This window comes from Furipterus horrens, unplaced genomic scaffold (genome assembly GCF_987537825.1).
Source record: "Furipterus horrens unplaced genomic scaffold, mFurHor1.1.pri manual_scaffold_5, whole genome shotgun sequence".
NCBI lineage: Eukaryota > Metazoa > Chordata > Mammalia > Chiroptera > Furipteridae > Furipterus > Furipterus horrens.
Window position 1 is genome coordinate 196089318 of NW_028327175.1, and position 12496 is coordinate 196101813.

The 12496-nt window shown below is 53.6% G+C and overlaps 1 protein-coding gene across 1 annotated transcript in view; it reads left to right on the forward strand.

Annotated features, from left to right (window-relative positions):
- The first annotated feature begins 2458 nt into the window (after positions 1 to 2458).
- The window catches only part of ADAM12 (ADAM metallopeptidase domain 12), a 229599-nt gene continuing 219561 nt past the window's right edge, over positions 2459 to 12496 (forward strand). The window contains exons 1-2 of the mRNA XM_090279436.1: positions 2459 to 2480; positions 3874 to 4010. Coding sequence (XP_090135562.1) covers positions 2459 to 2480; positions 3874 to 4010 — 159 coding nt within the window. The remainder of the gene's footprint in view (positions 2481 to 3873; positions 4011 to 12496) is intronic.

Sequence of the window (12496 nt, forward strand, 5' to 3'; positions counted from 1 at the left end):
CACGTCGCAGAGGGAGCAGAGCTGATGGTTGGAGAAGATAATTGCATGAGAAACCAAAATCTCTAATACGCTTCCTTCCACCCTGAGACTGAAGCCAACTGGCCGTTTTATCAAAACGTCCAACAGTGTGTCGGGTTACCCAACATCAGAGCAAGCCGGGAGCTTCTCCCTGATATCAGCTACATATATTTTTTATTTAGGCAACTGAGTGTTGTAGATGCCGAAATATCATGAGAAACGAAAATGTATGCAAACTGCTTCATAAGCCCGTATTTTTCCCCCCGGGGTTTCTACGACATGAATGTTCACATCATTCATGACCCGCTTTTATGGTTTGTCAACAAGACCCCTCCATAAAATACATTCTGATATCTCGCAGCTGTATATCATTTATTCTGTCTATCCATGCTGCACAAATAAAATTTTTATTTGCGTCATCTAAAAGGAATACCAGTGAGTAAATACATAAGCAGCGCTCACAAGAAGCAGCCTCCTGACTACGGATGGTGCCGGGGGACCGTCGCGCAGCCGATGAAGGAGCTGAGCGATGGCTTCATTACCTGAGGGCACAGATGACAAATACCACACTCAGCAAACAGCACAGTGACCGAGTTCCTTGGAAAGATTGCATAACCTCCTACAAGTGCTGGCACCGTCTATTCTCCTTGGAATATTTGGAAATAAAGCCTCTGGGAAGAAAAACGTCCCTTCCAAGAGGACTTGTTTTGGATTAAAATGCTGGAATATGTAGGTGAAGAGGGCTGGAACCTTTTGCCTTCATGAGAGTAAATAACTGTGTCCTTCTCTGTGACTAAGCATCTTGGAGGAAAAAGTTCCCGAGGACTGAGCGTGTTTGGTTGCAGCCTGATGATCAGACAGGAGGCCCCTTGAAGGCCTCGCCAGCTTCTACAAAGTCAAGGGTGTGGAGCTGCTGCCTTTCTCAGCGCCCCTGTGGGCAGAGGCGCCTCAGTGGTTGGCCGGGAGGCGGGGGTTTCTGGTACCGACTCCTTCTGAGACATACACACAGCTTCTCAACAGAATGGTTCACTTGCAAAGACCTTTGCTCCAAGCATCTGAGACTGAGAGAGAATCTTGGGGGTCTTTGCGCATTGTGGCTGAAAGTCCTACAGAAGCCATCCTGCCCTCCCCGCGGGGGTGGGATCAGGGAAAGATAAAGGATCCAGCCTGGGAATTCCTTTTCCGTCCCATTTAAGGGGCACTTGGGCAACTGGATTTATGATTAGTCAGTTTAACGATTCACTTGTATCAGAGCTTCTGGGAGTAGCTTACAGTCAGACTGGTTTGTTTACTGAGAGGAGATTTTAAAATGCTTGTGATCCCTTTAACGGTTTTACCTGACTTTTCAAAAGATTAAAATAATGGCCGTGATCACTCTTGGCACGTGGCATGTGTTTCAGTGATGGAGGGGAAGGTTCAAACGGATCTCCAGTGTTTGCTCCCTAATAGCTGGTATTTCAAAGCCCCCTTGATCCAGGTCACGTACCACCGCGGCTCTCTTTTAAGACGTTTGCTTAATCACACTCCGCAGTCAGGCTTAGCAGGGGATGTACAGCGGGGTCAGAAGTCACCTTGTTCCAGTGACTTCCAACACGGGAACCTCACCAAGGGTCCTGAGCAAGAGGCGCGAGGCCCGGCGCAGCTTGGGGGACGATGCTGAGGGAGCCTCAGACTGGCGTCCTCGGGCTTCAGTGCGCTGTCCGCCTGGGGCCTCCTTGAGCTCCCCCTCGAGCTGTGACAAAGGGCAGCCCTCGCTGCGCCTCTGCAGATGCCTTCTTCCCGGGCCCACTCGCGTGGGGCCAGAGGGTGCTCCTCATCAAGTCTTCGCATATGTGCACACCCCCTGCCCCGCAAACAAAGGCCTTCCCTGGCCCCCCGCCCGGGTAGCTTCCCTGCCACTCCACTATCACCTACTTCCGCTCACTCTCTATTTTAACTCTGTGTCAGTTTACGGGAAAGTTACAAGCATAGTGCTGACAGTCCCTGCGCTGGCTGTTCTCTGAAATGGTCTCGCTTGTTCATGCGACGCCGTCCCAATGCAAGGCTGAGTCAGGAGGCAGCACAGCACTGCCGGGGCTGAGTCCCCAGGGAGGAAGTCCCCGCAGGGCAGGCAGGGGGGATGGGAGCACTGGCCTGAAGAGGAAAGAATGGGCGTTCTGAGTGGACGAAGTCAGGTCTGCAGTCCCCTCCCCAGGCAGGCCGTTAAAAATGGTCTTGAATGAGTGAGCAGTAGAACGAACAGCAAACAAACGAACAGCAAACAAACGAGCAAGTGCGCAAACTGCCAGACTGAGGACCCACGGGGGGCACGGGGCATAGCTGGTGCTGATGCTGGTGTGGGGGTGTCTTCCTCCCAAGCCCCTGCCTGTAGTAACACCCACTGCCTGGAGCATGCAGAAGGGCAAAAGGTCGAGCGACGGGCGAGGCTCATTTGTTCCAGATGCCCACGCAGCCCCTCTGGGGTGAGGAGAGGGCTGGCTTCTCCTGTGCAGAAGTCTCCTGTCCACCCAGGTCCGCAGAGGCCACCCCTGGGGCCCGCCCCTTCTGCGTGCCAGGCTGGGGCCCTCCTCCTGTCTCAGATGGATGTAGCCTCAGCCTCGAAGATTCAGCTCATCCCAGCCCCGACGCCACATGCCCCCTCCCCTCGCTCACCTCTGCTCATGATCCCTCTCCTTCTCCTCCCCAGGCAAGAAGGGGCCCCGCTCACCCCTCTGCCACCGCCCACCCCCCCCATCCCCCTGCTTCTCAACACCTGCAGTTTTAAGTGCTTTGTGACCAGCTGGAGAATTTTCCAGAGAGGCCGTGCCAGACAGTGACTACCCAAGGAGCGATCCTTCTGTAACCTGACCGTAACCGCAGACTTCCACATCGAGAATGATAAAATGGTGTGGATTTAGAAGTATTCGGGGGACTGTAAAATGTCTAGGATTAAAATTTCAATACCACTTGTGCCCCATAAATACGAACTCCTTAGTAACTTAAAACTGCGCTATTATGACTCAGGCCTGAGCCGTCGGCGTCCTGCCTGAAGAAATGGGAATAACACGTGCGGGCGATGCTGCCGTCCTTCACCTTGAGGGATGCCCCGTGGTCACGCCGAATAGCAGGAGCGTGACCTCATAGGCGAGTGAGCCCGGAGAAATCACTGTATTTGTCGAGAAAGTGATCCACTCTCCAGAAGGGAAAACTGTTATACTTTCCATTAGAATTGTTTATGGAAATTGGGCTAAAGTGAGCCTGTGTCTGTGTATTAACTGGTTAGACAGACAGACCCCGAGAAACACGATCCCATAATCATTTATTGAACGACTTAATTTTTTTTCATAAACCAGTCTAGTCAGTCTGAACTGGCAGATTGATTTTGTCTATGGGCTTACTCACCGAAGGATGTAAAACCAGACCCTGTGAGCCAAGGGTGCTGGCACTGAGTCGCACGGATTCATCGGGACCTCAGGAGACAGAGTGCGACTTGATATAGCTGAAGCCTGGGGACTCTTCAGAGAGAGCTGATCTCAGGCAAGGCATTAACTCGTCACTTTAAAAGGCCCTGTCCGTGCATGTGTGTTGCTTGTTGAAGGACAGAATCATTTACTTTGATGACAATGATCACCAGGCACAGGCCGTAGGTCTTAGAGGAAAAGCTTTAGCCTTTGTTTTCTTTAAGTTACAAAGTTTTATGGTTAGGGTGACAGAGACGTCATCAGCTTTAACACTTACCACGATTTAATACACGGTGGTGTCCCCGAGGCTTCTCCAACGTCCCCATGTTTTCATCGAGTCTTTGTCTCCCGAGCTTTTGATGCCCAGCTCTTCCTGACGGAGGTGAAGAACTGGGCTCTTTTCTTTTTGTTGCAGGAGTGACCTTGGGCAGCAGCTTAGCCCCTTCTATGCCACTGGCCCCCGTGGGGGACCCGGGAGGAACCTATGAAGTCGTCACTGCCTCTCTTTTGAATGGAGACTTCTGGAACCCAGTGCAGAGCGCCGCCGCAAAGGTTGGTGTTTTTGTTTTGCCTTTTTTTTTTTTTGACGTTTCGATGGTTAAAGTTGTAAAATTACACTTACCGTACCCATAGTCTTTTGTTCGCGTTTTGTCTTTATTTTAATGCTGACTTTATCCTCATAAAGTGAAATCTTTATTCTTACAAAGATGAACTATAAACCAATTTTGCGACCGTTTCGATGAGTGGGTAGCAATATTTGCTGTGCAAGTCACCAGTCTTCATAGCAGTGAAAGGCACTCCTTATAATACACACAGAAACACTCAGCTCTTAGGGTTTCTGTCTGCGTGGCCACCAGAAGCCCCACCCACTGCCCCTGGGCTTCTGGGTGGGGTTGCCATAGGGGCCCGTCCCCTCCGGTTTTCCTCAAATGAGGCTCTCACCCCAGTCCCCTGAGACCTGCACAGGTGGGCTTCACGTCCACAGCACATAGGAAAACTAGGCTTGGTGTGAAAAGCACTTTCCGGGGGCCCTGACTCACTCACCTCCCGAGGATCCATGGTTCTGATCGGCCCCCACCCCCCAAACCAGCCGTGGACCTACCTGACCCCTGCCGGGCAGCACTCCAGGCCGCCCTGGTGACCTGCGCTGGGCTCTCACTCAGCGCTCTCAGGGCAGGAGGGCAGTGACCAGGTCGCTCCCTGGGAGCCCCTCACTCACTCACAGCCAGATGGGCGCGCCTATTGTTCCCGGGGCCCTGTTCTCAGGCTGCAGCCTCCTCTCTGCCCTGCCGGAGCGTCCACCCGACGGCCAGAGGGCAGCATGGAGACAAATATAAATGGCAGGATTACAGGCGTCCGAGGGAAAATACTGAGGCCGGCAGGAAGGTGTGAGTGGGGTGGGTGCTTGCAGGCAGGGAGTCAGGAGAGGTCTCCTTGTGGAGGTCATGTCGGGCGGTGGCCTGGAGGAAGTGACGCGTGAGCCACCCGTGCAGAGATCTGGGCAAGAGCATCCAGGCAGAGGGAACGGCAGGTGTAGGCTGGAACAGAGGGGGAGAAGGAGGGAGTGCGCAGAGGTCTGCAGGGCTGGCGAGGTTGGGCGAGAGGGAGAAGGCTCTGCAGGGCTTTCAGCCTGGGAGTGGCAGTCGTGTTAACCGAGCTCTGAGTGCCGTGCAGAGGCTCCAGCGTGGGGTGGAAACTAGGAGAACAGGGCAGGGGGGCTGGTGTAACAGTCAGGAAGACGAGGGCGCGGTGGTGAGCAGAGGTCGGGCTGAAGGGGAAGTCCATTGGACTTGCCGGTGGATTGGAGACGCTTTGCACCTGCTCAGCTGGCAGGCGGTGGACAGGGAGGCCGCGGGGCCGAGTGACATGGTGGTGCAGAAGGAAGGCCCCCCTTAATCATTTGGTTTTCACCACATCGTTGACTTACTACGTACGGTACATCCCAGCCTGGCTGCACGTTAGAGTCACCCGGAGACTTTTATGAATAACAGGGTCCGGCATCTGCTCTGTGAGCGTTTGATTTCATTGGTTTTGGGGAAGGTCCAGGCACCTTCCTTTTTATCAAGCACCCTGAGGAGCACCCTGCCTTAGGACCACGACCCTGGTGGACAGTAGGGCTACACCCACCACGGAGTGCTGGTCACCTGGGCCCCTCCGATTTAGGCCAATGCACTTCCTCTCTCCCCTCCTCCTCTCCTTCCCCTTCTCCCCCCCCCCCCTCACCTATGATTGAAATACCTGATGGGATAGTATGACCTTCAAAAATGAAGACTTAAGCCATCTTCACTGAAAGGAGCTGAACAGGGAAGCGTGTGACCTTGTGTGCTTTGTTTGCGCGTGACCTTGTGTGCTTTGTTTGTTTGGATCTGTGACAAGAGGATCAGCTCATCTGCCGCTCCTCCCCCGGGGCCGTTGTAGGCGCGAGGTGAAGCAGTGGCTATAAAAATAAGTTGGAAACTAAAATCGACTACACACATGTAAGGTGATACTGGAAGTTTAAAGTGTCTTTAGGGACCAAACTCCAAGTTCATGTCTTGAAAAAAGCCAGCCCTGGACCCGGGGAGCCTTGTCAGAGCAGGACGGGTAGCGAGATGGCCGTGCTGAGCTCAGCCCCGGGGCGCCGCGGCGAATTCCCCATTCCTGGCTTCCGTGCCCGAGAACGAGCGCATGGAAACAGGACAGGAAAGGGAACCGAAAAGGCGCACGGATTAGAACACAAACCCAAGGCTTCCCTTGCCTGATGCGGGTCTCAGGTATCAAATGTCCAACGGCCGTGAATGAAACCGGCAGAGGTGGATGGTGCTCAGCGCGTTTCCCTTTGCTTTAGTTCCCAGCTGGCACCACGAGCCCTGCCCCCCACCCCCACCCTGAAGAGCCACCCCGGCTCACCCCTGCCCCGTCAGCCTTCCCCGGGGGAGGGGTGGGCACATTCCCCCGGAAGCAGCTTCCACTCCCTAGGCTTGTAGCAGCTGCTCTTGCCAAGGTCATGGGTGCCCCCTGCCCCTCCCCCCGCATTCAGTGCCCGCCTTTCACTCTGTCTTACTCATCTCGACACTGATTCACTCTCCTTTGAAATTCTCGCTTCCTTTGGCTCCTGAGCCCGGCTCCCTCTTGTTTCCCCTCATATGTTTCTAATTCTTGTTTTTAGCCTCCTCTAGGCTTTGTCCTTTAACTGCTGGGTTCCCCCGAGTTTTTTCCTAGACCTACTTCTGACCAAGGGCCTCCCCTGGCCATGTCACTCAGCCCTGTGGCCTCCGTGCCCACCTGGAGCGGGGAGGGGGCAGGGGCTCCCATTACCCCCAGCAGCGGCAATGGCCACCACCCATAAGCACCCCCTGCGTGCGAAGGGCAGTCAGGCACCTTCACATGCTTGACTTAAAAGCCACATCACTCACCCTGCCTCGACCGGAGATTGGTCGTTGACTGGCAGTGGATTTCCGGCACCTCCCATGGAAAGTTCCCTGTTACTGTGAATGCACTGTGCCCCGAGGCAGACACAACCCTGCTCATTTTCTGTATTTAATAGTCTCTAGAGGGTAAGATTGTCATCCCCCACCTCCCCTGAAGTCAGAGGCTGGAGGTCCTGAAGCCTTTTATGACGCTCGACGTCAAAGCCAGGTTCCTTAGTGTGGTGCCCAAGACGCTCTGCAGGCTGGGCCCTCCTGACTTCGGAGGGAGACTCCGCTCTGACCCCCAGCCGTGCAGCTCGGTACTGGCAGCCCATGGCCTGGAATGTGCTCTGCATGTGCTGTGTGCCTGAGCCATGCTCTTTCCTGAAGCATGTTCTGACCGCCCCAGCACATGCCTTTGGCTTTGGAAGCATCTCTGTGACATGCAGTCATACCAAACACACCCTTAACACGTGTAAATTGAGCCTGTGGGCATGGCAGAAACAGGTGCTGCAGACACATGGCTAAGATCATACGTCCATCCTCATGTCCCCAAGGAGTGTGTGGCCAGGGTAGGCATGCGGGGCGAGAGGCACCTGCTGTCTTAGTCCTGGATTGCGATTCTAGGCCTTTGTTGGACATCATTATATAGCAGGGCCTCCAAATAAGCCGACTCAACTGTGTCCAACCCAAGAAGGAGCCCCGGAGGGCGGAAATGGCCATGTTGAACTTGGACAAAAGCAGGGGAACTGTAAGGTGTGTGGAGTAATTTAGACGCTGCCTTCAGTCCGACTTCTGACTTCTGTGCTGGCTCAGGCCCTCAGTCCTCACCACTCGGGGCCCGGCTCTGTGGCACGGATCAGCCTGGGGGGTGTTGGTTAGTTTATATTTCTCCTTCTCCCACCAGGCAGGGCCTCCGTGGGGGCCGTGGCCTCAGCTTTACACCCTTGTCCCTTAGTGCGCCTTGGGGAGCGATGCGGAATGTTTGCTGACTGACCCTGAGCCTCCTCTGGTCTCAGGCCGGGTCGCCCCCTGGTATGGAGGTGGCCGTGGATGCTACAGAAGACAGAGCGCATGCTGGGGGGCGGGGGGAGGCAGGTGTGGGGAGCAGCCCCATCGCTGGCTGGCGGTGGCAGGCTTGTCCTCGGAGGGGGTACTGGCTTTCTTCAAAAGATGTGAGCGCTCCAGCCCAGCTCCCTGCCAGCGCCTTTCCCGCTCGCTCTTCCTTTCTGGCCAACACTCAAAGGGAAAAGCAAGCCAAGGAGCTGTGCTTCGTTCCACTCCACCCCGCTGGGAGCAGGCTACTCAGTCAAGGAAGGCTGGGGCCGCATTTCCACGGTGCTTGCCGCGAACTCGTTTATTTCTTGTGGCCTCTTAGCGAGGCACTGGTGTTATTAAAAAGAAAGGCTTTTATCAAACCAGGTCTCCCTATAGTTTCTGCAGCACCTCCATCCCCAAACCTCTAGCATCAGCATGGAATCGAGTCTTTAAAAAAAGTACCCAAGAGGCATCAGGCTCATCTTGCATATTCTCTGCTCCCGTCCTAAAATCGGCCGTGTCTCCAAGGAGCCTGGGTCCCTCGGAGCCTGGGATTAGACACCAAGATCTGGCTCGAGGGTGCTCTCTGCTCCTGCTGTGGCGGCTTCTCGGCCTTCGCAGCTGAACGAGTCTGCGCTCTCGCTAGACTTTGAAGAAACCGACCTTCGACGCCGGGTCGTAACGGGGGCACATCACACGTTTTTACGCACTATATTTAATTCTAAGCATTGCACTGGAGAAAATCTAGCAGAAATTGGCTTTTTATGGTTCTCCCTATATAGGTGGTAAAAAGAAAAATGGCTGTTTTTGGTCAATGAAGTCATTTCTTGACATCACACCCAATCGTCGCGTTCTGCTCCCTAAGATGTTGCTGTGAAAAATTAATTCCCGGCTCTCCAGCATTTGACCTAGCTCCGGCTTTTCATTTTCCCCACGGCGATCCATGCCTCAAGGCTACCTTTCTGCCAGCTATTTAAAGTTAATTTGACATTTTGCTAAAAGATTTTATTCTGCGGGCATAACCATGTTCCTATGCAAGCTTTACTCAGGGAAGGTATAAGGGTCTTCTTTTTGCTTGAACCTGCTAATTTTCTGAGCATATAATTTAAAGACATGGTCATAAACACAAAACAGGGTGGGCAAGAGCACAGAGCTAATGAGACCAGGGTCATGGATTGTGTCTGTTAAAGCGTCCCCATTCCCCTGGGAGCCATTTGCTCAGCTCGGTTTCTTGGCCTTAGGTGACACGTCCTACCCCAGCAGGCATCTTACAAGGGGCACCTCTGCAGTTGTGTGTACAGGTCAGACAAAATTCAGAAGCATGCACACACGATTCCCCAGCACTGAGGGGTTGTCGGGGCTATATTTGTATATAGAGGTGATATATTTTGCCTGTCACCCAGCCTCGGTTACCCACGACCCAAATGCAGTATTGTGGCCACACTGAAGAGCTTGGCAAGCTTGATAAGCTTGATGTGCTCCTTGATATTTCTCTCAAACACATCAAAGGGGCACAAGTTCTTTACATGAAGGGCATTGCATGCCTGTCAAACACACCCGTGTGGCATCAGGGGCGCACGCTGTGCCACTTGCAAGCGGTGTTTTAGACCTTTAACGATTTCTCAGTTTCTTTTGTCTGAGAGATACTGACTGAGCATCTCCTCTGGGTGCCACACTCAGCCATGCATGCTGAGCCCTGCACAAGTCAGGGTGGGGGGGTCCATTCAGTCCCTGGAGTTGGGGGTTCAGAACCTGCTTGGTTCGAGGATGGCAGCCCTGCTTAGGAACCAGGTGCCGTCCTATGGGTTTCTAGCTGAGAGTCTCAAGGTGTAACTATGGAAGGGAAAAACTTACTGGTTACAGATTATCCTGCTTTTCTTTGCTTTTTGAATGTACCTTTAAAAGTTTGCAACGACGGTTGACAGCCAGCGTTCTGTCAGCCGCAGGTGCACAACATGGCAAGGAGATGTGCACACACCTTATGAAGTGACCCTGCTTTTCTGTGCAGCTCCTCCTGCGTCTTCACAGAGGCAACAAGTAGTTATGGAAAACCCGCTATGTTCCAGGCCCCGTGCTAGGTGCTGGAGAGATTGTGACCTTTTAAAAAATGCATAAGAACTGGTGGTTTTGCTTCGGGGCTCCTTTGAAGTGTGCTCACACAGAATTCCAGGAAATGTCAACCCGTCCTGCAGAACAAACAAAAGAAGAGGTAAGGGCCCACCAGGGGTAGAGAATTCTATCATAGCTCCTTTGAAATCTAGACCCTTCTTTTATAGTTCAAAACAAGACCACTGGGGCATATAAGCTTTGGTGGTGCCTACTCAGCTAACAGGAATGTGTTTGCGTTGCCAAGGCCATTGCTGGTTTGAGTACCTTAAGGGGAACACGCGGGAATGGATCCGATCGCCTGGAGCCACGCTGCCTGTGTCTCTGCTCCTCTGGGGCACGGAGAGCAGACGTCTGCTGTCCTGCGGTTTTCACATCTGGGCTGTTTTGGAGGAGTTCAGAATTCCGGTTGTGGAGCGTCCTGGCCCCCAGGCCCAAGTGAGGGGAGCAGGGAGCGTTTTAAGGTTCATCTCCAGAACAGTCTTGCTGGAGTCCCAGAGCTGGCTGGTTCCAGCCTGCTGTTTCATTGGCAGGTATCAAGGCTCGTCTGGTTCAGTCTTGAAGCCTTTCTGGGAAGGCAGCTGCCACAGGAAACGCCTAGAACGGGTATAAGTCGAGCTGTGCGCACGCCGAGTTCCGAGGGCGAAAGCGAGAGTCTGCTTCTCATTCTGCCTCCCTCGGTGGCCCGGACAGGGCTAGCAGGAGCCGTCAGCTGGGGACCCCAGAAGTGCTGCTCTTAAGTCAAACCCAAAACATCGAGTGCATTTCTCTTGGTTCTAAGAGAAAGGGACCTGGAGGCGTTCTTCTGGCACCAACAGGCACTACGAGGAAAGAGCTGGCCAGCTGAGTTGGCAGGTGGGGAAGTGAGCTGGAGAAGCTTTAAAGATCTTGTCCTATAAAATAAATGTCCAGAAGCTGTGGAAATGGACGTCTTTAGTTAAGTAAATAGCCTCCAAGACAAAGCATGTACATCTTTCACTGAAACCCTCCCAGTTGCAACGGCCCGTCTTTTTGGATTCCAGGAAGCACAGCACACACAGAATGGGCCTTTTCCTCGGGGGCAGCTCCTTCCAAGGAATGCCTATGACCACGGCTGCAAATTAATTTGACCATTTTATTTGCAGCAGCTAGCCTTAGAATTTCCTTGCTTATATTTCTAGAGCATTTCCTTGCTTGTATTTCTAAATCCCAGGGGAAGAGACAGACGTTCAGGGACAAATCCTAGCTTCCCTGCCAACCGAGGTGGCCTGTGGAAACCTGCCCCGTGAAAGGGTCATCGTGGAGATGCAGAACCGTGCCCAGCACCGCCTGTGCCCCGAGTGTAGAAAACCAGGAGTGGGACTTTTCTCTCTTGGTCCCCACAAATGACCCTTACGCACCTGTCGCAGATGAGACGCCATCAGGATTGGGGCTGGTGGGGAGCAGGTTTCTGATCCAGCAGGGCCTCGCGTGCCGTGCTAAGAGGGCAGCGTTCCATGCCGAGGCAGCGGGAGCCGCTGGGGGTTCTTACTAGTCATGCGGCATCCCGGGGAGTCGTGTGAGAAGAGGTTTGAAACCAAGCATCTCTCGGAAGGGAGCGGCAAGGCGGTAGATGGGCGACACCAGAGACAAGAAGCAGGTGCCCCGAGCAGGGAGCAGGCTGAGGGGTCCTTGTTCTCAGCAGACCCCGTGCCTCAGTGAAGAAAAACGCAGGACAGAAGTGTGAGCCGTGGGCTCGTTTCCCCTAAGACAGGGGGCGGGGGGGGCCTCGCCGTCATGGGCCTTTGGGTGAAGGCCTTTTCCCGAGCCTTGTGCCTCTGGCTGAGACATTTGCACGTTGGATAAATATACCTGGAGCCACAGTGGCATTGTTAGTATTCCTGTGTCCACTGGCAAAGAGGAAGCAGAGTTTCACCTTTTAAAACAGGGTATCCTACGTACATCCATATTATTCCCCACATCACTGAGCTCTTACTCTATGCAAAATGGTAGCCCTGCAGTGGGATTGGGGTGGGTGGCAGTGGGAGCCCACGGTCCCTAAGTAGCCACTCCCAGGAACGTCACCCGAGCAGATTCCCCTTGGCTCGGGGGCTGTTTTCAGTGTGCAGAGTGGCAGGTCCAGTGTCTGTGTGGGACCCTCCCCACTGAACCCCTGTTCCCAGCCCTGAGACCACCCAAGCTCGCTGTTGACAAGGTGGCCTGGCCAGGAGGGGCAGGGCCTCAGGGGTCAGGCCCAGCGCTGCCACCTTCTCACTCTGTGACTTGGGCAAGTTACGGACGTCTCTGAACCTCTGCTTCTCCATTAAAAACAGGAACCCCCAAAAGTACCTGTTTCAAAAGGTTGTTGCTGAGATTGATAAGATGGCCTCTAAGAGTCTAACACATGGCAGGATTTGTTATTATTATTGTTATTTATACTCCCCATGCCATGAAATATTTTTGGAAAATCGGGATTTGAATGGTACACCCTGTTAATAGCATCTCATGAACCCCTCGCTCTCCGGCCCCTCTAATCCATCCTCATCG